This window comes from Pteronotus mesoamericanus, unplaced genomic scaffold, assembly GCF_021234165.1.
Source record: "Pteronotus mesoamericanus isolate MK-2021 breed Mesoamerican mustached bat unplaced genomic scaffold, CSHL_Meso_final contig_32, whole genome shotgun sequence".
Lineage (NCBI taxonomy): Eukaryota > Metazoa > Chordata > Mammalia > Chiroptera > Mormoopidae > Pteronotus > Pteronotus mesoamericanus.
Window position 1 is genome coordinate 1615144 of NW_026555134.1, and position 26225 is coordinate 1641368.

The 26225-nt window shown below is 46.2% G+C and overlaps 2 protein-coding genes across 8 annotated transcripts in view; one reads left to right on the forward strand and one right to left on the reverse strand.

Moving 5' to 3' along the window:
* The window catches only part of EXTL3 (exostosin like glycosyltransferase 3), a 106451-nt gene extending 90718 nt beyond the window's left edge, over nt 1–15733 (forward strand). For all 6 annotated transcript variants that reach the window (XM_054576016.1, XM_054576019.1, XM_054576018.1 and 3 more), the window contains 3 exons: nt 1180–1324; nt 6590–6718; nt 12607–15733. In XM_054576016.1, coding sequence (XP_054431991.1) covers nt 1180–1324; nt 6590–6718; nt 12607–12816 — 484 coding nt within the window. In that variant the 3' untranslated portion in view covers nt 12817–15733. The remainder of the gene's footprint in view (nt 1–1179; nt 1325–6589; nt 6719–12606) is intronic.
* Nucleotides 15734–23561: 7828 nt separating this feature from the next.
* The window catches only part of INTS9 (integrator complex subunit 9), an 86139-nt gene continuing 83475 nt past the window's right edge, over nt 23562–26225 (reverse strand). For both annotated transcript variants that reach the window (XM_054576022.1, XM_054576021.1), the window contains exons 15-17: nt 25371–25469; nt 24911–25048; nt 23562–23875 (exon numbers count right to left, since the gene is read on the reverse strand). In XM_054576022.1, the coding sequence (XP_054431997.1) occupies nt 23699–23875; nt 24911–25048; nt 25371–25469 (414 nt within the window). In that variant the 3' untranslated portion in view covers nt 23562–23698. The remainder of the gene's footprint in view (nt 23876–24910; nt 25049–25370; nt 25470–26225) is intronic.

The window sequence follows — 26225 nt, forward strand, 5'->3', positions numbered from 1 at the left end:
TTTTAGGAGTATTGATCTAACATTTGGTTATGCCAGTGGTACTCATTAGCAGTCCTTAAATCCTGGATATATCAAATTATATCACAAAAACATGGCTTTTATGTTAGTGAGGAGGAGTCTGCTTTATGAGATAAACTAGGATAGAGGTAGGAATGTGGGTAGGAGGTGGCAGAAAGCCCTTCTAGGAGACTGTTACGGTCTTGTGATAACGTGGTTTCTCATCTAATGGACTACGTTAGTTGCTTTCAAACTTAATAGGGGAGAATTCTTTTTGAAATGAAATCTCTGTGTTTTAGAAATTGAATTTCCACGTAAGCAATGAGGGAGTTTCTCAGGTCGTTTAAACCCCTGCTTGGGGGTGAGCCAGGCGGGGCCCCCGAAACGCCGAAGGGCTGTGGGCTCTGTGGAGAAGCGCTTTCAGCTTTATGGGTTTACCCTGGGAAACTGGGGGACTGATTCTGTTTGTTCTGTTTTACCTATAAATTTGCGGATGAAATGAAAGTTTATCCTGGGAGCACTGAATTTTCAGTTTATTTCTTGCATTTATGAAACTCGTCGCTTACATGGCCCTGCAGACCATGTCTGTGTATGGCGCAGGCCTCTTCCTCAGCTGTGCCCTGATCGGGGACGCAGACAGCGGGCCCAGTTCTGGGCAGCGTCTCCTGCGCGTGCACCTGCGGTCTCCAGGCTGCTCCACCGTGTGCCCGCTCAGGAAAGGAAGGGTTGCATGTGCTGTATGCGCCGGCTCTATGCAAGGCCTAGTGTGCCAACACGGCATGCTCGTTGCAAACAAACTTTCTTTTAGAAATTAAAGAAGATTAAAATAAATAGAAGTAGAAAGTGGTATCTTCTTCTTGCTTCTTAGCAGATTGCTGTACATACCCCACTCTGGAGACCCCTGACTTTGTTCCCATGTTATTCCAGGCTGGAGGGATACTGGCTGCTGGGAATTAGAGGAGCAATAATGATACTCAGGTGCTTAATAAGGAGGCTACATGTGACACGCTTTATTTGTTTTTATGCTTTTTGGCTTGGGACTGATTTTGTTATTTAAAAAGAAAAACAAGAAGTAACAGCCTAAGAACCAGAGCCTGCAAAATATAGGCAGTAATTTCAAGTGTTTGTGATAATCTTAGAGCTTTGTACTTAAGTGCATACATATACTTGTGTTTTTTTGAGGGTGTGGAGAGAAGCCCGGGACCGCATTGTGGGCTTTCCTGGCCGGTACCATGCGTGGGACATCCCTCATCAGTCCTGGCTCTACAACTCCAACTACTCCTGTGAGCTGTCCATGGTGCTGACAGGCGCTGCCTTCTTTCACAAGGTAGGGAAAAGTTTGGCAAGAATGGTATGAACTGGGTAAGAGTTGAGCCTTTATGTGGTAGTGAAATGCTTCCCTAATGACAGCTTTCCCAGTGCTTCTTACATGTCCCTTCTATTCTACAGTTAAGTTATTTCTGTTTTTAAACACAGTGATAAAGATGCTTAGAGCAATTCTGGAATAAAAAGTCAGGATGAGAAAGCTGCTTGTACAATTGCATGTAGGCCATTAGGAAGATAAGTTTGTCTTTTTGGGCCTTCCCTCTCCCTGTGTAAAAATTGAGAGCGTTGTGCCAAACCACCAGTGTCAACATTGCCATTCCAGATGTGGCCTGGTCAACAGAGGGCTGAGCCAGGCACTCCCTGGACTCAGGCTAACTACCCCCCGCCAAGCCTACACAGGCCTCGGTCTAGTGTGGGTTTGTATGCTGTTTGGTTCCTTAGAACTTTCAACTTTCGCCATGCCTCACAGCCCGGTTTTCAGTGAATATTCAAAATGCGAACCCCTCCAGTTGTTACTCCTCTCCTGTGCTGCTATCACTAAACTGTTCTGTTCTTTTTATGTTTATTTTATTTTTATTTTTTTTGCTCCTCTCTTCTATTTCTTGTCTATTCTATAAAGAAGCCACTGGCCACGTGTGGCTATTGAGCACTTGAAATGTGACTGCTCAGTATTGGGATGTGCTGGAAGTATAGAGTACACACCATATTTTAAAAACTTAGCATGAAAGAAAGAAGGCAAACTACCTCAATAACTTTTTATAGTGTATGCTAAAATGCAGTTATTTATTTTACTGTTTCTTTTTGCTTTTAAAAATGTGGCCACAGGAAAGTTTAAAATGACATATGTGACTCACATTATATTTCTACTGGACAGTGCTGCTTGGTGCTTTTGCTCCCAGACCCTTCCCCTAGGCCCTGAAGAATCCCTGTTCTGAGAGAACGGAATTGCCAGCACCCCCACAGAATGCCTGCTCTGTCTCCTTGACCTGGTTGGAACCTGACTCTTCTCTGAGGACAGTGCCCCCCGCTTTTGCCAGTTCCTGTGTTTCTTCCATGAACAAGGATTGAGGCTACTCATGTCCCCAGATTTGTACTTTGGAGCAGGGAAAGTGTAGAGAAGTATTTTCGCTGCTTACCAATGACACTTGTAGACAATTCTCAGCTGTCATATGAAGTCTTATTTGAGGCCCCCGGCATCTGTCTTGTGCTGCCACCTGCCACTCTTGTAATCATTCCTTTATGGCCATCAAGGATGTTGTCATCCTAATCTCTACTCCATGCTGTCTGTCATTCTGGGTGACTTCATTGCCCTTATAGGAGACCCACGCTCTTCCCTGCCTTCCCCATCAACGTTGAAGTAGCTCGGGGTTCTAGCTTCATCTAGTGCCCTTCTTATTTTGTGTTTGCCTTAGACGGTCTTTCATCCTCTCAAGGTCTTGTGGCTTTTCTTGGCACCCATGAGCAGATGACTTCTGCATCTGTGTTCCAGCCTTGGCCCTTTCTTGAGATCTGTACTCGTATATTTGTTTTCATGGCATCCCCTGTATATCCCTCTGGTACTTCCAACTGAAATTTCCCCCCAAAAACATCACCTTTCACCCCCCCTTCATTTCCTTCCAAATCTCATGTCCCTCATATATTTCATATCTCAGTTGATGGTATCTTGCAAGTCATCTCAACTAGAACCTTGAGAGTTATCTCACTAGGGACATTTGGAACCAGCCTAAGAAGTCATTCAACTTTCAGCTCTTTTTTTTTTTTTTTTCCTTTTTAAAATGTAATGTGAAGCTGATACACTCATCCTATTCCTAAACCGTGCCCTTGTTCTTATTTTCCAAGTGTGGAAGGGCTTTGGTTGGGCTGCAGATGGCGAGCAGGGTTAAAGAGCATCTAGTTGAAAAATGGTACCTACTTGGGAGTCACTTATTTTCAAACTGGTCATCTAAGAAAGCCACTGATGTTAGCAGTGCCTGCTCATACCTTGAGAATTTGTCTTCTGAAAAGTTTGCCTTCTCAGATTCTCTGATTGCTCTTTAAAAGTTACAGTAGTCAGCCCTGCCTGGTGTGGCTCAGTGGGTCGGGCATTGTCCTGTGGACCAAAAGGTCGCTGGTTTGATTCCCAGTCAGGGCACATGCCTGGGCTGCAGGCCAGGACCCTGATGGGGAGCGTTCTAGAGGCACCGGTTGATGTTGCTCTCGCACATCAATGTTTTTCTCCCTCTCTTTCTCATTTCCTTTCCCTCTCTCTAAAAATAAATAAATGCAATCTTTTAACAAAAATTTGTAATAGTCAGATCTCTTTACATTTAAGTAATAAATAAACTTAATAAAACTTAGGTTTTTTTTCCTGTTTGAAAATCTGGAGTGCAGAGGTTACAAACTAATGACTTCTGTGGCTTACAGAAATACTTATTTAGCCCCCGCCCCACCCCGACCCCAGGCTGTCTCATAAACTCCAGGTTTTAAAAATTAGAGGAGTTGACACAAAGACCTGCACCCTAATGGAAAGGAAGGTGGGGTCATACTGAGGCAGCGTTTCTGCCTGGCGCCAAGTGGTGGGAGCTGAGCTGCCGCTGCTCCCTGTGCGTGGCACGCATGTGCTTCTTTGCCCCACGGCTCTTTATTTTTCTTACACTGCCTTCTTTAAAATGTCATTTATTTGCCTTACTTGTTTGATCTTTAAAAGCAATTAAGTTGGTTATTCCCTAATCTGGAACAATTCTTTTCCAATTACAATCGACATTCAATATTATAGTAGTTTCAAGTATATAACAGTGGTTAGAAATTTATGCAACTTCGAAAGTGCTCACTGCCATAAATCCAGTACCCGCCTGACACCATACATAGTATTACAGTGTTACTGACTATAATCCCAATGCTGTGCTTTATATCTCCACAACGATTTTGGAACCGCCAAGTAGTATTTCTTAATCCCTTCACCTTATTGTCCCAGCCCCCAGCCACCTACCCCCTGCTCCCCCAGCCCCAATCTGGCAACCATCCATTTGTTCTCTGTATGTATGAGTCTGTTTCTGCTTTGTTTGTTTTTTTAGATTCCACATTTAAATGAAATCATATGGTGCTTGTCTTTCTCTGACTTATTTCACTTACATTAATACCCTCTAGTGGAGCAATCATTTTTTGATTGTAAGTGCCTATCAATAAAAATTTTGAACCTATACTTCACAAAATGTATTTTTATTTATGAATTATATCAATATTTCTATGTGTGTACTATCATACTTATAGAAATTTTATAAGTTGAGATAAAGATGAAATAAAATTTCAAAGTATCCTCACTAAATTCTTAAATTTTAGTGAAAGCAAGGTGATTGAATATGCCTTATTATTTTTGAAAATCTTGATTTGACATTGTGGTGTGGTAAGAGGTCTCTTTCCAAATTAAATATATTTTTGATATTTGGTTTAAATCACTGTCCTTGGAAGAAATACTTTATTGCTGGCCTTACTAAGTCATGATACTCACTCACCGATTTGTAGCATTTTGCTGAAATAGACTAGAATTTCCATCTTCTATGATGCCATTCAGTTTTTTAGCAAAATAATGACAAGGTGTTACAATTTTAGAGTAGGCTGTAACTTCATTGCAAGTTTTCATTTAGGAGATTTTTAAACAGGTTACAGAAGTTCCTTCTATGTTTTTAAAATGTGTAGATATGAAAGTTTTTATAGACTTTCATAAATTATTTTTGGCATCAAAATCACATAATAGTGAAAATACTTCTAAACATTTGTTTTCTTTTGAGTTCACCATCTCTTAAGAACTTTGTCACCAAACCAGCAAACCACTGTGTGCTACAGAAATTTTATGATCAGTTTTTTTACTACATAGATTCTATATTTAAGGTAATAAAATACACAAATCAGTTTTCTTGTGCACCTCACCTATTCATTCATCACCATATTACAACACATCACAGGTGCCATGTGCCCTGTTTTATAGCATTTTCCCATTTCTGTGGTTTAAACACTCGCACCACGGCTGATTTCGGGTTGCGGACATGAGTCCCTGAACATGGATTTGGGAAGAGATGGGCATTTGCTCATCATTGTGTGGTATTTTCGCCATATGGACATGAAAGACATAAATAACATCAAGACAACAGTCACATTTAATGAATAATAATAAAATATAACAAATTAATTAAGTGATGAGCTTTAGGTTTTTATTGTTTATAAATATAACTTTTTTAACTTTGTGTAATTATATTTCTAATAATGGCTATTTTTCATAACAAGCTCACAAAATTCCTGACTAGTCTCACAAAATTTCTGAAAACCTCGCAGTCAGCATTCGTGAGTAGGTGTGGGTCTTGCAGGTCATTCAGAATGTAGGCTTTTACTCTGAATGGGATGGGAAGCAATGGAGGGGTTTAGAGCAGTGATCAACCTTTTCCATCTCAGGGCACACATAAACTAATTACTAAAATTCGGCAGTGCACCAAAAACATGTTTTTTGCTAATCTGACAGAAAAATTGGTATGATTTTGATTAATTTGCTCTGGATGGCTGTTACAGTGTTGGCTGTTACCATTTTTTTTAAATTTGACAATTTAAGGGAAAAAGAGGTCAATGCCTCTGACTAAATAGGTGTTGCGTGTTTTAAAAATTCTTGCGGCACGTGGTTGGCAATCCCAGGTGTAGGTACAGGAGTGATGTGCTCAGCTGGACTTGTGTTTTCACATGATCACCCTGCCGTGCCGAGGACGGACTGTAAAGGGGAGAATGGGCAGCAGGGAGACTGTTTAGACAGCACGAGTGATCCAGGCAAGAGCTGGTGGTGGCCTGGAGCACGGAGGCCATGGCACTGCTGAGGAGTGACCAGGTTCTAGAACCTACAAGCGAGGCGCGGAGAGATTGGGTGTATAGTCATGGCTCTGTGACTTGCCCAGCAGCCTGAGGAGGCACCCAGGCTCTCGCCCTCCATCATCCTGCGTTGCCACGGTCGGAGGGAGAATGCTGTTCAACGGAACCAGTGTCTGACCTAAGTAGCAAGGAGATTAAATGAAATCATGATTCTCAAGCGGGGGGTCACAGTGGCAATTTGGAAGGGGTCATTATCCACTGCAGAAGGTCTGCCTTGCAGGATGTTAAGCATCCCTGGCCCCAGCTCCCTAAATGCCTGTGGTTGCTACCTCCCTCCCCCTACTTCCTACCAGCCCCCAGATCCATGCATGTTTTGGATGAAAGCCAAAGGAAGTGCGGCCTCTAACAGAGAGTGTGATTCTTTGTCTGCCCCTGACAGTATTACGCCTACCTGTACTCTTACGTGATGCCCCAGGCCATCCGAGATGTGGTGGATGAATACATCAACTGTGAGGACATCGCCATGAACTTCCTGGTCTCCCACATCACTCGGAAACCCCCCATCAAGGTGAGGGTCCTGCTCCTGATGGGTCTGGGGTGCGCGCATCCTCTCAGTTTGCAGCAGTGCAGTGTGTAACCCTGCCTCGAGGTCCTCTGTAAAGTGCGGACGGAGGTGCTGTCTTGATGAGATTAAGTGGGTGGTGAATACGCCCGTAAGGCGTGAAATGGATAGAACTGGGAGGGTTTGAAACTGGGTGGGGGAAAATGTTACATCTTTAATTTTTACTCATCTTTAACTGGAATGGAGCATTTTCATCAGTTACGAAATAGACCACAATTCATAAGAGCATTTGCAGTAACTGTGATGCGTCACCAGTAGAACTCACGAGACATTTTCATCCCACATTTGCTGCCACATCTCAAAGTATCATTGGTGTTCATCACCGCTTTGAAATTTTGGTAGTTAGTAATTGTTAGATCTTGTTACTTAATGCATTTACATAGGAGCATTTACATTACTGCATCTTAGTATAGCTTGTGTCCTTCGTAATCTCATGTGGTCATTTTGTTCACTTAAAGGCTTTCGGAGGCGGAGCCTGCAGGCTTCGGCCAACTGCCAGGCCAGCGTGGAGGGCGCCTGTGGCACCACAGTTTTCTGAGTTAATTTATGTAAAGCTCTAAGATAGTGCCTGGCACATAAAAAATAACTATACGTAAGGTGTTTACTTAAAAACTAAAAGGAAAGTGCCCTCAGAATTCTCAAAATTTGAATTTTGTTTTTGCCTTTGAGTTCTGAATAGATTTGACCCGAGTATGCTGATTTCATACTCAGTGCACAGAAAGACCAGTTCCGTCACCGCAGGGGCGGGGCGGGTGGGCCTGGGGAGGGCGGGGCAACGATTTGAACTCGAGAATCTCTGTGTCAGTTCAAATTAGGGGTGTCTGTGGCTGTGCTCTGTCAGTATTTCTGCTATAGAATCACACTTGAAGTCCTTAGAAACAAACTAATCAAGGTCTTTTTTTTTAAAAATCCTTACAAGAGGACATTTTTTTCATTGCTTTTTAGAGAGAAAGAGAGATATTAAGGTCTTATTTTTATTATTGTTTAAAAGGCAGATTATTTAATATTATAAAATAATAAGTTACTTTTATGGATATCGTTAGTGCCATGAGTATATACTAATTGGGTGCATATCTTATTTTCACGTTGTGAAGGTAAGTTCTAGAATAAGTAACCGGCATCCTGTACTGATAGCAATAATCAGATCATATCCTTGGTGGGAAGCATTGCGGTCATCAAAGGACACAGAGTCCAGGCGACGGAGGAGGGCAGAGGGATGGGAAGCACTGGGGGCCTCCCGCACCCATTTATACCCAGCAGGACTTTTCCACGTGTGGCTCAGGGATATAACCTAACTGCTGACTACCCCGCGGTTTTCTCTATCCCTGAGCCTTCTGCTAAAGCCTCACAAAAGAATAATTAGCAAAACAGTGCTTGTAGTTGTGTGGGTTTAAAAAAAACAACCCCTGAGAATAATAGCCACAATTATGTCAATAAAAGGAGTATGATTGCCAAGTACAGTGGTAAATCTGATAGAAAACAATAAAAAGCATACTTCTTTGCAAACTTTAAGGTTAGGGAGACAAAGTTTTAGAAAGAACTTAATGATTGGTGAAATTTTCTATTCTTTATTTCCTTTCTTATGTAGCCAGGGACTGGACTTCAGCCAGGATGAATGCTTCTATTTGTACCTCCCTAGTAGATCAGAGACATCTATGAAAATTTAAGGTCTGAGTGATTAGGTGCCCATTTGAAGCCCTGACAGACAGGAAGAATTTTTCATCTTCGTTAAAGTGTGTTTTTTCTATTATATTATTAGGCCAAAGTTTCATTAGCTAAACCATTTCTCCAGTGTAGAGAGTGAGACGGAAGTAATTTGCACATGGTATACACACTTCTTACCAAGTGAAAACTTAAAAAATAAGTATTCTGTGAATTTTCTCAGTCTTACGGGAATATAAGAGGAGTTTGATCCAAGATTAGAGTGACCTTTTTAAAATCAAAGGTTTAGTAAGTTAAGAATGTTTTCAAATTGAGTCCAATTATGTATTTCATAGTATAGAACCAGTTTGAAAGAAATATTTTCATTAACTTGCTAATTCTTAAAAAGATTTTATTTACTTACTATTTTTAGAGAGATGGGAAAGGAAAGGGGGAGAGAAACATCGATGTATGAGAGAAACATTAATTGGTTGTCTCTGGTAGGCCCCTATCGGGGGACCGAACCTGCAACCTTTTGCTTTGCAGGATGACATCCAACCAACTGAACCACACCAGTCAGGGCGACTTACCTAATTTTAATAGTATCAGGTATATGTACTATTTTGTGTTGTAAAAATAGTCATTTTTTTTTTTTTGCTTTAAATACTTCAAAATTGCACTGTTAAACTGTTCTCTCCCTTTTTAAAATTAGAAAGATTGACTGGTTTTTGTGATTAGCAGTGTTTTTCAATAATATAAATATCCTAACAATAGTGACTAAAGGACAGGGAGTTAATTTTATATTGTTGCTTTGAGCAATGTAATGATGTCTTTTGAAGGAGGAGAAGGATCTAAAATGTAAATAGGCTTTATTCAGAATAAGGATTTGGGGGGTGGGTAAGAATGATGATGTTTAAGGTTACAAACTTATAATGAATAGTAAATCTACCATGTAGAGATCTAATGCACAGTATAAAGTATATAGACAGTGATATTGTAACATTGCTGCATTGGCAACCATATTACAAGCCAAGGACTGCCGGCAGTGCCAGAAGTGAGAGAGGCACAGAACGGTTCCCGAGGCCTGCGGAGACGGGGAGGGCCTACCGATGCTGGACTTCAACTTGTAGCCTCCAGAACTGTGAGAGAGGATACATTTTGTTTCTCTAAGTCACTAAGTTTGTGGTAATTTGTTACAGCAGTCCTAGGATATAGCAGTCCCTATCATGCCTCTTTCGTGGTATTGACATCATTGTTTTCCTTCATACTTTTATTACCTAAGTATCCACCCCTAAACTCTATGGCTTACTTTTAAAATAAACTTTTTGTATTAAAATAGATTTAGATTTATAGAAAAGTTGTTAAGATAGTGCAGAATTCCCATATACCCCCCATGCATTTTCCGCTGTATTAACATTTTTTTAAAGATATATATCTTTATAAAAAATCTTTTTAAAAAATATATATTTTTATATACATTTTAAAGATATATGTACCTGTAAAAATATATTTTTTTAGAGAGAGGGAAAGGGAGAAAGAGGGAGAGAGAAACATCGATTGGTTGCCTCTCACATGTCCCCACTTGGGGATGTGGTACACAACACAGGCATGTGCCCTGACTGGGAATCGAACAGGCAACCTTTTGGTTCATAAACCAGTGCTCAATCCACTGAGCCACACCAGCCAGGGCTCTATTAACATCTTATATCAGTATGGCACATTGATCCCAATTAATGAACCACTATTGGTACACTGTATTAATAAGGTCCATTCTTTGTTTGGAGTTCCTTAGTTTTTGCTCATTTTTTTTTTTTTTTAAAGTGGAATGATCATGTAGCAGAATAATGTAAAACACAACAAAGAGCCCTGTGTGAGCAAACCGTGTGCTCCTAACACTCAGTTGCCGCCCCCCGCCCCCACCCCCCCGGACCAAGTCCAGGGTCCTCTGGGCAGAAAGGCTGGCTGGAACATGAGGAGCTGGCTCTGCTTCCCTAGCCCACACCCGGGGACCAGGCTGCACACAAGGGTGAGGCCGGACAAGTGACACCTGCTCCCCCAGTGGAGCCTGTGAGCAAGGCTCTGGGCCTGGCAGGGACCATGGGACCTCAGAGAGTCTGCAGCAGACACATGGGACCTCACACGGATCTATTCCCTGTAGTCCCCTTATCCACATTGCCACTAACTGGAGAGGTTAGAGGAGGGACATGTGAGCTGCCATCAAGCCAATGCTTCGTCCTCAGTCGACAGGGATAAATACCCAACAAGTCCCGCAGCTGAGCTTGAACAGAGGCAGGCATAGCAGGTGAAGGGTTCCAAAGCCCTGCTTCGTGCCAGCCCAGCAGGTGGGAGAGGGAGAGGTGTGTGCGGCTGTGACGCTGTGTCAGATTCTCTTCTGCTGTCCTGGCCCGACTGGTACAGTTGCTCCCTCTTCTAAACCTCAATTTCCCAGCCTCACACACCAACCCAGCGGACGCCAGAGGCAGAGGCGCTCTGGCGAGGGTGAGCAGGCGTCCTCCCAAGGCCGTGGCGCTCATCCACACCTCCTCCTCCTGAGGAAGGCTGGGGTCCAGAGTATGCTGGGAGGCGGCGGGTGTGGCTGAGACAGGAAGGAGTTCTGCCTGGAGACGGACAGGAAGGAAGTCAATGTCTTCTTCTGTTCTAAGATCACTATTGCCTGTTTTGGATTTTATATAAAATGGAACCATGCAGCATCACTTCTCCATGTTTCTTAACCTTGTTTTCATATTTTTTAAAGCTTTTTGTCAATATTTTCCATTTTGGATAGTAATTTTAGTATACTTTTTCATCAGTAACATTTTCTTCATACCTGTCAATTGTCTGATTTAATTCAATATACTTTTCATTTCTGTTGTTCTATTTGGTTCCTTTTCATATCTGCTGGGACTTTTTTGATAATCCCTGCTTTCTTGTATTAAACTTTGAGAAATCTTTCAAAATGGCATCATAATATTATACACATTTATTGTTATGATCACTCTCTGATAAGCCTGCTAGTTTGCACTGTTTTGGGCTCTGATTCTATTGCTTGTTTCTGCAGATTTCTCCCTCATGTGGCTCATTCCCTTTTTTGTGACTTTTGACTGTTAGACCATATTCTTTGGGATTTTATTTACGGTGCTTCTTTGAGGTCTGAATCCACACCGGAGAGGATTTGCATTCGCTTCTTCTGTGCGCCTGGGGTCTCTTCTGCACGAGACCTGTGTAGGCCAAATTAGCATCTTGGGGCTTTTCAGGACACACAGGCAACATAAAGTCTGGCCTCAGATGCGCGAGGGCCAGCTCGTGGCTGTCACTTCTCAGAGGCGCTGCGTCCTGCCCTTTAGAGCTGAGACTGAGAAGAAAGCATTTCCCTGTTGCTCTTGGTGGGGCTGCCTCCGTCCCATGCCCTGTTTGGGTCCCAGTGATTTAAAAACGCCCTCATTTGATTTCACGGCTTTTGCCTCCCAAGCCTAATGAAGACCCATGCTCCTGGCTGGCTGTCCCCTGGGTTTGGGCTCTTTCGTTATTTTGGCCTCTGAGGATTTTATTTTTCGTTACAAGCTCAGATAGGTATTCAGAGGGATGGTTTAGGAACCTCACCCTGTTTTTCAGGCCCTCTGTGCCGAGGGCGGGCTTTGTGTTGCCTGGCCTCTGCCACATTGTCGGCGGTGAAGCCGTTACATTCTCCATACTTTACTAACTGCTTGGAATTTCATCATAATAACTACTAACCTGTAATATGACCACTTTCCCATGTCTTTAAATGTAGCATTTTTTAAAATACGTTCGTAGTATTTTGTAAGTGTTCATCTAGTCCCCTTTTGATGGGTAGTTTTCCAGTATTTTGCTATTAAAAATATTGATGAAACAAACAACTTGCCTCCGACCTGGCGCTGTGCCATCACGAGGAACACTAGAGGTGGGGTTAACCGACAGGTGACGCTCAGCGTTTTAAGGCTTCTTGTGTCTGTTAAGCGTGCGCCGTTTGGAAAGAGCACCTTCAGTACTGAGTAGGTACGGCCGTGGCAGGCAGACGGCCCTGGGCACCGGCCTGACTGGCTCTGCGCGTGATCTGGCCGTTGAAGGGCTGTGGCCTCACCGTGGAAACAGGCACTGCATTGGTGCCGCTGCAGGGCTTCTGCAGCATCGGCCCCTGTGAATCTCACTCTGTGCTCCTTCTTCCCCGTCCCCAGGTGACCTCACGGTGGACTTTCCGATGCCCAGGATGCCCTCAGGCCCTGTCCCACGACGATTCCCACTTTCACGAGCGGCACAAGTGTATCAACTTTTTTGTCAAGGTGTATGGCTACATGCCCCTGCTGTACACTCAGTTCAGGGTGGACTCTGTGCTCTTCAAGACCCGCCTGCCCCACGACAAGACCAAGTGCTTCAAGTTCATCTAGGGGCATGGCCAGTTCAGGGCGGGGAGGAGCAACAGGAAGGGGCGGCTCCTCAGGTTCCTGTCATTGAAGGGCCTCAGGGGCATCCACCGTGTGGGCGGCCCAGACCCTCTGCTAGGCGAGGCAGCAGGAGGAGTGGAAAGGAAGGGCCTGCCTTTCTCTGCAAGGTGGTCACACTGGGCCTGGAACCTGGGCCGGACGACGCTGGGTTCCCTCACAGGGCACTGACTGAGAGCCTGCACTGAGGACGCGGGGGCTTGGGGAAGGCCCTCACATGGCTCATAGCCCGGGGAGCTGGTTTTTAAATTCAGTAACAACTATTATTATTTAAAAAGTTTCAGATTTGCCATTCAAGGCTTATTTATATATGTGTGTATATATATGTGTATATATACACACACACACACTCACATACATATACATATATATATATTTGGGGGGAATTTGAAATTTCTGCCTGTCTCACCAAGTGAGGGACCCACCAAAGCTCCTGATGCCCTGCCTTTGGCGGAGATGGAGCCTGGCCTTACGGTACTTGGCTCATCCTTCAGTGTCATCTCCATCCTCCCAGGGGGCATCTTTGTGCAGAAACAAGAAGGGCTGGGCTGGCCCTCTTTCGGGCCCTGGACGAGATAAAACCTGTCGGTGTGCTCCGTCCTGTCTGCCACCACCCAGCCACCTGTACCTCACGTCTCCTCTCCTGAGTCCTTGGGGGGACCTGTGTCTTTGGGGACGGTTGAGCTTCCTTGGCTGGATCAGTGGCGTCTGAAGAGTTGCCATTAGGTCGCGCTGTCCCCGACTTGTCCCTGCTCTCCCGGTCTCCTCCTCGTTGGAAGCAGAACGAGGAAGGAAGGAGACCCAAAGGCAGCTCTCCCAAACGGCTCTTGTCCAGCCCTCCGTTTCAACACGTGCTTTGGCTTCCGGCTCTCCTGAGGGTTGTCCCTTGGGGGGAGAATGGAACACGGCAGGCTGCCCTTCCAGGTGTGGTCTGATGTGGTTTGCGGGTTGGCTTTCTCTCTGGGACGGAGAGCAAGCGAGCCTCCTTTGCGCCTCCCCACCCGGCTGGCCGGTGAGTCTTAACACAAGGCACCTGCCTTGGCGTAAATACCTTGGTGAAATTCACCTTCCCCTCTGCCCTTGTCCGGACCTGCATTGTGTGTTACCTGTAGTTTTTGGATCCCTAATGCCTGGTTGGTTCCAGAACACCCTGAGGTTTGGTATGTGCCAGAACAATCGGAGGACGTGATCTGTTATGTTCAGCTCAAATCCAGCCTGACAATTTCACAGGCATTTTCACCCCATGTTACCTCTCGGATTTCGATTTCTATTTTCTGGGCTGAAATGGAAATAAGCTAATTTTTCTTGTGGTGGTGGTGGTGGTGGTGGTGGTGGTGGTAGGAGAACCGGAGAGGCTGTTAGTGGCATGTGGCAGGGATGTAGCCCATGACTTCCGCCATTTTTCTGGACCCCACTTTCTTCCAGTGAAGTTGAGTGTGGCTGGTTTTCTGCAGCTGGACAAAAGCTCAGGTCTGCCCTGGTCATGCACATGCCTTAAACCATCTCCGTCTTCCCCAGACCCGGCATCCTGTGCTTCTGTCTGTTTCTTGGGGGCACATTCTGCTGTGATCTCCCTGTCCCAGCGGTTCAAGTGTCATTTTGAAGGCAGGCTCTGTCCTGTAGATACCACCCACCTGCAGGGCTTGCCTGACCGCAAGGACCTCTCCGTGGGCAAGCGGGACGCGGGCTGCAGGCCGTGTGGTCCCCCTGGGGAGCACACTGGCTCCTCCCCGCAGCCGCCCTGCAGCTCCCCTGCGGAGGTGGCTGCCTAGGAAATGGCGTTGTGCTTCTCAGCAGCCCAGCCAAGGACCCAGACTCCCTGCATCCTAACTTTCTAACACCCTGTCCTTGACTTCTGACTTCATTCTTTTTAGCAGTAGCCTTCTTCCCTCTGGGAAGCCAAAGAGTGTGGTGTTTTGAGCAATGTATGTGGCTGCTATTTTTATCTTGTTTTTTCCATGTGAGGAGCTCATGAACTGCCCTTCGGTGGGACCTGGTGAGAAAGGAGCGGTCTCTGTCAGGATCGCTGTAGCGGCGCCAGGTTGCGGACCGGGGTGAGGTTCGTAGATCCAGGAGTAGCTGCGTGGTCTGAGGTGAGAGAACGCCAGTGGGCGCTGTAGGGAAGGCTGGGATGTTGGAGCTTCAAACAAGGATAGCACCGTGTGGACCTGAATGGACACGGACACCAAGGACCCTGAACGGCAGGCCCTGGTGACACGTCACGGGAACAGCCGTGTTCCGTGACACGCCTCAGAAGCAGGAAGCGGGGCGGTCGGATCTCTCAGGCCGCGTGGTTAGGCGCTCCTGGAGCCTGGCTGCAGGGTGTGCACGGCAGCTTAGGGACGGGCCCAGCTCCGTGCTCAGAATGCCTTTGGTGCTGCTCAGTCACCTTGGGAAACCCGGATGTCGCCTACACCACCTGCGACTCGGTGGAACACGAAAACAGCTCTGAAGACCCACCAGGGTCTCCTCGGCCGTCCGAACGTAACGCCTGGTCACCCGGCCTTTGCTCCCAGGGCCCCGGGCGGGCGTCCTTGCTCTCCAGGTAGCCGGTGGGCTCCTCCCGTGAGGGGCCGCCCCCTACGCGTGCACCTCCCCAGGGGCTCGGCAGGCGGTCCTGAGCTCCTGCGCCTCGGGCAGTGCCCTCTCTGTGTCGCGGCTGCACCTCCAGCAGGCGTGCGCCCCGAGCCGGCGGGGCCCTGTCCGTGGGGATGGGGCAGCCGAGCCTCCTGGGGCTGCCTGCCGCGTGCTCGTGCTCGGGGAGCGCCGGTTCGGAATGATGGGATCCTGAAGGGGACGCTGTCCGACACCCCTGCCACGTCCGCCCGCCCACTCCTTTTCCAGTCCTGAGCACAATGATCTGACATTGGATTTTTGTAAAAAAAAATAAATAAATAAATGTAAACTAACTCAGGCAGCCTGGAGGTCTTTTGTGATTTTCCTCTGTGAGGCGGAGGAGCGACCTGAGAGAAGGCGCCTGCCTGATAGCAGGGAGCCCCCGGCGCTCAGCCGGCTGGGGCCTCGCCCAGCAGGGGACGGCCCGGAGCAGCCAGCGCGCCCAGGCGATGCTGTAAACACGCACGGGCACCGCAGTCTTGCCTGTGTCCATTTCTGGGGTTAGTCATTTGATTACATGGAGAGGAATTTAGGTGCCATTTAACTGGTTTGAGTGGGATGGCAGGTGGCATATATGCCGCCCTTACTCGTGGTAAGTTTGAAAAGTGGGGGCGTGTCCCGGGCACCGGGGAGAGGGCTTGCCCAGGACGGCCGGGGTTGGTCTAGTCCAGAGGTTGCTCTGTGGCGAACCAGGAGCCACTGCAAGTGCCTGCCTCTAGGTGGTGCTTCCGGCCGGTCAGAGCCACTGTGTGTGTGTCTGTGGCCTGCCGCCTGGCCACGCAATCAGAGCCGTCCTCGGAGAGGGCCCTGAGTCCCCGCACGGGAGACGACGGAGGTAGGAGAGAGGCTGGGGAGCCAGAGAAAAGCTGAGTTGGGGGTGCTTCTCTCCTGGGCTCTGTAGTTGGGAGTTCGGTTTGCACTGACGCCCCAAAGAATGCGTGGGACCCAAAAATCAGTGTTACCCACAAGTAGTGTTGACGGTCGATCAGGAGCGTTTGCAGCAGGTGAGGCGGGTGGATACTGCCACAGAGGGTGGGGTGCCTACTTGGATTTGGAGTTTTGACGGTCAAATTCCTATTCTTCCAACTGTCCATCTTGTTACAATCTGTCTTTGGACCAGAGAGACTTGAGAGGTTGCACGAGGCTGCAGAACCGGGTGTTTTAACTGCACGGAGGTAACATGTCGACTTAGGTTCCTGTCAGTTCCTCCTTGGACTTAACAAGGTAAGCCATGTGGCCAGCGTCAGCGGCTGACATTATTGTCAATGAAATCGAAGGCTGCAAAATATTTACAAAAATGTGGTTGAAAAGGATATTGTTACAATTAAGAATATGGACTCTGGAGTGGAGGACAAGGGTTCCAATCCTAGGTCGCCCACTAAACTGTGGTGGGGAGCAAGTTATCAATTCTAAACTTTAATCTCACCTGTAAAATGGCAAAAATCATGCCACATCTTAAAGGCATATTGAAAGTTCACATAAATGTGAAGAGTGTCCACTGTTTGGCACACAGTAGAAAGGAGACGTTGCTGGGGTAATGTATCGTATACTTCTTAGTGTCTTTTTTTCTGTATGCCATTTGTTTTAATGCCGATTCATTGTCCACAGGACTGAGCCGAAGCTCTGCCTTCAGGGAGGCTTCCCTTCTCAGCCACTGCTCCCCGCCCCCGCCCCCGCCCCCTCTATGAGGGCAGCCCGGCCAGGCTTTCCCCTCACTGTGCCCTGTGAGGGAGTTTAGCTCTGCTTCCCACACTGAATTGTAAACCTCTTAGGACTGGAGCACATACTAAGTGCTGAGCGGCTTTTTGATGAGGGGATGGTTTGACACACTGAAGAGGGCGGGTCACAGAGAAAGCACGGCGGGCAGCAAGCCGAGCAGTGATCGGCGCTGTGGTGTCTCTGCAATGCTGTATCGCTGACGTGGCATTAACCAGGCAGTTATAGGGAGCCCGGCACAGCGGGGCTAAGTCTTACATTCACTGTTTTGATTATTTAAATCATTGACAAGGGGGGATGAGAGAAAATGCCAAGAAAAATTACACAGAATGGATTCCAGAAGAGACTGTTTAGGTGGGAAGCCTCACCCTACGTCTGGGTTTGGTTTGCTATTTAATCCCACCTGCTTTTTGGCCTTTTAAAAAAGATTTAATTTATTTTTAGAGAGAGGGAAAGGGAAGGAGAAAGGGAGAGAAACACCAATGTGTGGTTGCCTCTCGTGCGCCCCCTACTGGGGACCTGGCCCGCAACCCAGACATGTGCCCTGACTGGGAATCCACCTGGTGACCCTTGAGCCGGCACTGAGTCCCCTGAGCCACACCAGCCAGGGCTGGCCTATTTTTATTAGGCAAATTGTTTTTAGCTTTCTCTCTGTCTATAAACCCAGGTCATATTGTATTGGTTGTCATGTTAGAATTTAAACGATTTAGATTGTATATTACTTCAACTCTTCGTCCCAGTATTTCATTATGAAACATTTCATATGCACAGGAAAGTTTAAATAGTTTTTATAGTATGAACCTGTATACCTAGCAGCCATTTTACTGTGCTTGCTTTATAGGTGTCTCCACATCCATCCCTCTATTCATCCTTTCATCCATTCTATTTTTGATATATTTCTAAGTAAATTATATCAGTGCATTTCCTTCTAAATACAAGCATATACATCATTAACTGGAGGTCTGTATTAGTTTCTATGTGTTTAATATAAAATTTACATGTTAAATGTACACAGTGAAATGCACAATTCTTAGGTACATTCTTTTGCGTTTTGACAAATGCATACACCTGTGCAACCCAATAACCTCTATCAAGAAATAAACATTCCTGTCAAGCCCAGAAAGTTCCCTCGTGTTCCTTCCCAGTCAGTCTCCACCTCCACCCTCCTAGAACCAATATTCTGATTTTTTAAAAAATCTTGGATTCATTTTCCTTATTCTAGGGTTTCATATAAATAGCGTCACACAATTTTTATTTTTCAGAGCGAGGCTTGTAGAAACTCAGAATATCGTTTTTGAGATTCAGCCCATGTTGCACTAGCAGTTTGTCCCTTTCATTGCTGAGCAGTATCCCCACGTGTGGTGTAACAGCTTTAGTCCATTCTGTTGAGAGGCACTTGGGCCATTTCCAGTTTTTGGCTATTACAGAAAGAATGGCTCTGAAGATTCATGTGCAAGTCTTTGTGTGAGTTTATGTTTTTTTCTCCAGGTAAGTACCTAGGAGTGGAATTGTTGTGTGATAAGGCAGGTATTTTCATGTTTTTTTAAAATTTTATCTTTCAATTACAGTTTGCATTCAACACTTATTTTTGTATTAGTTTCAAGTATACAGCATAGTGGCTAGACAGTCGTACACTTTATGAAGTGTTCCCCCAGATATTTCGAGCACCCACCACACACGGCTAGTACAATATTATTGACTGTATTCCCTGTGCTGTACTTTCTATGTCTGTGGCTATTTTGTTACTGCCAATTTGTATTTCTTAATCCCTCCACTTTACTCACCCCGTTGCCCCCCTCCCCTCTGGCAACCACTAGTCTGTAAGTCTTACACACGTTTGTGAGAAGCTGCCAGGCCTTTTCCGCGAGTGACCGTTTTGTACTCCCACAGAAAACTAAAAGAGTTTCAGTTCCACAGCCTCGCCAACCTCTGGTGTTGTCAGTCTTAACTCTGCCATTCTGGTGGGTGAGTAATGGTATCTTGTAGTTTCAATCTGCATTTCCCTGAAGACTAATGATGTGCTGAAGTCCTTGATAATATATTTCCTTTAGGGAGTATCTGGACAAATCTTTTGCCCATTTAAAAAAATTTGGTTTGTCTTTTTTTTAAAAAAAAAATGCATTTCGACAGACTTTACAGAACAGTTTTAGTTTTACAAAAAATTGAGCAGAAAATAGTTCCTCCTCTCCCATTTCCCCTATTGTTACTGAATGTGTGTTTGGCACATTTGTTACAATTGAGAAGCCAATATTGACATTAACTGAAGTCAGAGCTCACTTTACAGTTCATCCTTTGTGTAGCATATTCTGTGGGTTTTGAGAAAAGTCTAATGACACGTACCCACTGCTGTGGTGTCCTACAGGTCAGTTTCACTGTCCTAAAATCCTTCAAGCCCCACCTAGCCATCCTTCCCTCTCTCCAACCCCTGGCCTTTTAACGCTCCCTCTGGTTTTGCCTTTTCCAGAACGCCATGGAGTTGGAATCATGTGGTATGTAGCCTTTTCAGATTGGCTTTTCACTTAGCAATATGCACTTAAAAGTTCCTCCATCTTTTTTGTGATGGCTCATTTCTTTTTATTGCTGAGTAACATGCCATTTTATGGATGTTATCGTTTGTGTGTTTGTTGGGTTACAGGAATTCTTTACCCTGGATACTAGTCATTGCTAGATACAGCTTTTGTAAATACTTTTCCCAATTTGTGGCTTGCCTATCCATTTTCTTTATGGTATCTTCTGATACAGATGTTTTTAATTTTGAATGTTTAATTTATAACCTTTTTTGTTTTCTGTGGCTCAAGAAACCTGTGCCTTGCCCCAAGTTAGGAAGATACTCTCTTATACTTCCCACTAAAAGATTTATGGTGTTAGCTTTTACCCTTAGGTCTAGGATCCATCTCCAGTTAATATTTGTGGAAGGTATGTGATAGTGGATAAGCTTCTAATTCTTTTTTTCTCTAAGATTCTCTAGTCACTCAGCACCATTTGTTAAAAAGACTTTATGTTCTCCACTGAATTGTGTTGGGGCCTTTGTTAAAAGATACACTCAGTAAGTGGTTATTTCCAAGCTCATTGTTATGCTGGTTTGTTGCTAGTACCTTATTGTGAGGATCAATACAGCTTTCTAGTTAGTGTCAAAAAATATGGCGTAAGTCTTCCAACTTGCTCATCTTTCTCAAATTACTTTCCTATTATAGTTACTTTGTATTTCTATATGTAAGTTTCAGAATTAGTTTTTCTACTTCTTTTTCACCACTAGAAACTGCCAGAGGTTTTTCATCTTCCCAAATGGAAATCTGTACCCATTAAACAATAACTCCCATTGCCCGCCCCCCGACCCCGCCAGGCCCCTGATAACCTTTCTTTGGTCTCTGATTTGTCTATTCTAGACACTCATATAAAGAGATTCATAGAACAGTGAGTCTTTTATGTCCAGCTTATTTTACTGAGCTTGTTTTTAAGGCTTGTCTATGTTGCGGCAGGTATCAGAATTTCATTCCTCTTCGTGGCTGGATATTCCACCGTGTATTTTCTCCCCTTTGGTGGGCTGCCTCTTCACTTTGCTGGTGCAGGAGCTTTTTGGTTTGCTGTGGTCCTCCTCATTGATTTTTGCTTGTGCTGCTGGCACTTTGGGTGGCATTAAAAAATTGTTGTCAAGGCCAATGTCAAGGTACATTCCCCTTGTTTCCTTCTAGTAGTTTTGGGTCTTACATTTAAGTATTTAATCCGTTTTGAGTTAATTTTAAAGAGTGGTGTAAGATAGTAGTCCAGTTTCATTCTCCTGCATGTGGTTATCTAGTTTCCCTACTACCATTTATTGAAAACACCGTCCTTTCTTCATTGGGTCTTATTGGTTCCCTTGGCAAATGTTAGTTGACTATCTGTGTGGGTTAACTTCTGGCCTCTCAATTCGATTCTATTGGTCTGTGTGTATTTTTATGAAACTACCATACAGTTTTGATTGCTATAGCTTTGTGATATAGCTTGAAATCAGGAAGCGTGATGCCTTCAGCTTTGTTCTTTTTCCAGGTTGCTTTGGATATTTAGGGTCTTTTGTGGTCCCATACACATTTTAGGGTTGCTTTTTCTCTTACTGTGGAAAAATGCCATTGGAATTTAGGTAAGGATCACACTGATTCTGTAGATGGTAAAATAATGTTTTCATGATATAATTAAAAACTACAATGGGCTACCAAGAAGCAGTGGAGACTGTTGGTACTTAATCTTTAGAGGATAAACTCATGATCAATGTTGGCTCCAACCTCCACCAAGACTAGACCTTTTTGGCTTAGTTCTGTAGTGACTGTTCTCCAGGATTTAGTTGTGATTTCCTCCAGAATTATAGTTGGTTATTATTTCTACCTCATTTTAGGTTCAAGTAAGAGTTGTGTTATTCACACTCAGCTTTGCTGTGATGAATGTAGCATCTGGTGTTTCCTGCCTCCCCACAGTGCGGCGTGAGACAGCACTCAACTCTCCGTTAGGACTGGGGGTGGGGACTGGGCTCACGGCCAGAGAAGTGTCTCCCTGTCCTACCCACCAGTTTACTCGGCTTATATGAATATGTTGTTATATACCTTTGGAGGGTTCTTCACGCTCATTTCTGTTGATACTTCATTACAGTTTAGAAAAACCAACTCCTGCCTTTTAGGACAACTGAGAGGGCTGAGAGCTCCAGGGTCTCCAGGGACCACAGGGAGGAGGAGCTGTGACCTTTATTGGAGATGAAATGGACCAGCAGGCAGGTCTTCCCCTTCTGGCTCCTGCTCCCTGACACTGTGTCAAGGCAGACGCCACTTACTGGCTGCGTGTTTTTGAGAAACTTACCTAACCTCAGTATCTCAGTTTCCTTATCCAGCACCTTGACTGTAGCCCAGCAGAGAGGACCCGGACCAGCAGCACCCGGCTAAACTACGCCGGACTCCTTACACACCGGAATGGTGGGAGACTGCTGTTTCAAGCCACTACATTTTGGGTAATTTGTTACATAACAATAGATATACCACTTCTTAGAAAGAAATAGAAAAATCAGGTTCCTCTTTACTACTTTTAGTGTTTTTTAAATTACTATTTAATTGAGGTTTTGTTGGGTTGAATAAAAATTTTTCTGGGTTTGAGACTCTTCACCAGGTCAGCAGCAACAGCCAGCGGGCGGCATGTCCGTCGGGGTGTGAGCACCGGGGGCAGGCCTGCCCTTTCCCCTGCGTCTTCCACCAGCTGCCTGGTGTGGCGCCCGGACAGCTGGGCTCCAGGAGAGTAACAGCTGCTCGCGCCAAGGCCAGCTCTAGATCTCCTCTCTGCTCTAATGCGGGGTTCTTTGTCCTTCTTCCCTCTGGCTTCTACTGCTAAGTAGGAGGGAATAACTTGATTAAAACCTTCATCATTTCTAGATTATTCCCTCTCAGTTTATTGACTAATTTACATATAAACGCTCTTTTTCTCTTCAGTAAACTCCTCTCAAGGGATCAATGCCTTGTGTTCTCTGATCAAGCACTTTAACAGAAATCAAACTTGGACAAATCCAAGTCATTCCAGAATGTATCATTATGAGGACATTTAACTAAAATAACCATTTTGATTTCCTTTGAGCTTTAGTTTTGTACTGTTTTTGTATTTTCAAGATTAAAAAAAACTAACCTGATCCTCTCAAAAGCTTCGTTAAGGAAGCGCCCCTACATCTGATGCTATTTACAGCTGTCCCTGCTGGGGCCTCCCCGCAAGGGAGAGGCTGTGCTTTCATGGTGCACGCAGCTCAGATAAAGGTGTGCGCCTTTTCGTACCACTCAGGAAAAATATGAGTTTGATATTAAAAAAAAAAAAAAGCCAGGTTATATGATTGAACAGACCAAACTAATATTTGTCGTAGAATTTTCTAAGTTTATGCTATTCTGTATTTTCATATTTTTTTTCCTGATACTCTATCAGTGTAAACTGTAGGCTCAACAAAACATAGATCCTTCTATAAAAAATAAGTTTTATTAATAAAATGGGCCTACAATATAAAATACAGACAAATGGGTTCATTTTACTAATTTTTGGGAATTGTCTTAGTAGGTGCAGCACTGTAGACAGGCAAGTAAAACACAGTCACTGGGTCCCCTACCTGAGGCCTGTGACACAATGAGAAACACACACTGGCCGCTGAAGACAACAGGCCAGTCATCTGCTTACCTCCCTGTCCACCACCGACCCCTTGGAAAACCGCTTCTGTCACTCGTACTGCTCGGCTCGCTGTCTCCCCGGCCCGGCTGCCTGAGAGCGCCAGGCCCGGGCAGGAAGTGAGTCTAAAGCTCACAGCAGAAGTTCTGGCCTGAAGCAGCGCTGGAGTGCCAGGCCCAGGGATGCCGGCACTCATGCCTGCAGGTAACGCCCCTCACGCGCCTTTCCGCCTTCGGCAAAGCACGGCTGGCCTGTGTGCCTTCTGCAGTGGTCTGAGCTGGGCAGCCCGAGTGTGAAGGACGGTGGCCCTCGGGACGTGGAAGGGGCTCAGGGGCTCCTTCTAGAACTTCTGTAGGAATTTGAGGACAAGGTCCCGCAGTCGCACCCTGAGTGTCTCGTCATTGTCACAAATGATATGGGTTGAGTCTTCCTCAATCTGGATGAGTGTCTCGGCTTCTTGGAGCAGGACGATGTGGCCCTTGGCTGTGTCCTCCACTTTGATGTCACTGAAGCCGTGCTGTCCCCAAGGAAAAGAGAAGGAGGTTGGCGGGGGCTCTGAGAAGCCGGGCTGACGGAGGGGCAGGTGGGCATCTCAGCCGCCGAGGCTTCTACCAGCGGCCCTTCCTAGACAGCTAAATGCAGCATCCCCGACCCAGGACCGCCCTTCGGCTAGGCCCTGCCACGGCCACGCAGTTCAGCCGCAGCTCCACAGCCAGCCCTCCCTCCAGGGAAAAATGCTGAGAGAGAGAAAGCCATGGAGATACTCAGTGTGGACAAAGGCAGTCACTAATAGTTTAAAAGGAGAAAATCTCTCTTCCTGGAACTTTTTATTAGAGTTAATTACAGTTCTTGCAAGCAGCAGCATGAATAATATGTTTAACCAATTCCTTCTTTTGATCAAGGATTCTATAATTCTAATGCTAAAACAGTGATCTCTGAAGTTCTGTGACTGAAGCCAAAATTTTAAAAACATAAAATTTTTTTCCCTCACAATTATAGTCAAGAACTCTATTCCTCGGGAGGAGCAGCCATGGGGCCGAGGATGAGGAACGGCCGCTGAGACGGAGGAGGATCACTGTCCCTCCTCTCCCCTCCCGAACTACCAGGGGCCCAGCGACGCTGATGCCCTTTGTCATTGCTGCCCCCCAGTCCTGACACACATCCCTGTGACGTGGCCGTACTGGCCCTCTGACAGGAAGGGGCCTCGTAAGGCAGCGAGGCTCTCGAGGGGGCGGACCCTTCTGTGTCCCCGCCCGGCCCCATCGGCCACGCCTGGGTTTCTGAGGTCAGGCCCTGCGCCAGGCCCACCGCTGTAAGAAAGGGCGCTGGGCGAGGCCGAGGCCGTCTTTGCACTGCCTGGCACTTGGTGGGAAGGAGGGCACACTCTTCTCTCACCTCTGTAACTGTCCCCTCGCATGACCTTGGACCACGCAGATGCTACAGGGGCAGTAGCTCAGACAGCAGAGACTAAGTAGAAAGCAGCAGCACGTTCCCTGAAGCAGGAGGCCACACTGAGCTGAAAGGACGGCCGGGCGGCTGTGACAGCGCTCACCTTCTCCAGGGTCTGCACGAACTGCTCCACGGGGATGGAGCCGCTCAGCAAGGGCTTCGGGACCTTGCAGTCTGGGACGTCCTCGCTCGCCCGCTTCCTCTTCTTACCGCCCGTGGGCTGGGCGGGCCTGGGCAGCGGCTGGGGAGGGAGGGAACAGGCCTCGTTGGAACCTCCCCGAGAGCAGAGCAGCCCTGAGGATGCTGTGCGGCCCCCTCCCTCTGAGTAATGGTTTCTCTCCCCTTTTCTCATGTGTGGCCAGAGAAATAAACAGTGAAGAGTTTGCACGCAGTGGCCTCTTTGTTTCACATCTAACCCACTAAGTAGTCTGGCCTCTGGTGTTTGCGGGTTTGGGAGGCAGAGTCCGGGGAGCTGGCCGGCACGCGGACCTTCTTGGGGAGAGGGGATCTAGTCGTCACAGGCCCCCATGGATTCACGCCCAGCCCCCCTCTGCCCCCGGTACCTGAAGGACGTGCTTGTTATCTTTAGTGTGCAGCACAGCTGAAACGGTTGCCAAGGAAATGCCAGGCTTCATCTCCATGGGCACCAGCGAGTCTGCGAGCTGGAAGCAAATGGGGGTTTCAGTTCGGTGCACCCTGATTTGGGGGTATGGGGGCTGCGGCTCCTCCACTGTGCAGACTCGGGCATCATGGCCGGCCAGCCCGCTGGGAAAGGTACCCGTCTTCAAGCATCACAAAGCTGAGCCTTTAGAGATCACCATTATTTAGGTTCTTTTCTTTCAAATTTTTATTTACCTTATTGCAATCTAAAATGACCAACTTTAAGGAAGAAAGACGGTAAATTAAAAATTTGAATCAAAACTACATCACACAAATTTACCTATCTACTGCTATAAAGCAGGGAAAAGGCGGCAGCAAGCAGGGGCGGTGGGCAACCGCGCAGAGGGGAGGGGAGGGCAGAACCGACCGCTGCTGCCGGAGGCCTCCTGAGACCCTCCTGCAAGGCGGCCAGCAGGGCGCACGCTGTCACGCGCGGGGCCCGGGTGCTGCCCTCTGCTTTTCCCTTTTGTTAGTCAACCCCCGAAGGGTGACAGGCCAGCACCCTGCCTGGGGCTTGGCGCCGCTACAGCCCCGTCTCTGTCCTTCAGGCCTGCAGACGACGACGCTCTTTTCTAGCTGCTCTCGACACTGGGGGGGCTTCCAGGGCAGATGGTGCAGAGCTCTGCGAGTAGAAGGCAGTACCCCCTCTTATTTTTTCTAAGAAACATTTTTCATAAAAGATATTTTAGTTATGTTAACATCTAATGGGTTTATATTGTTTTAAAGTAATTTAATGCATATTTTAAAGTGCTAGTTTT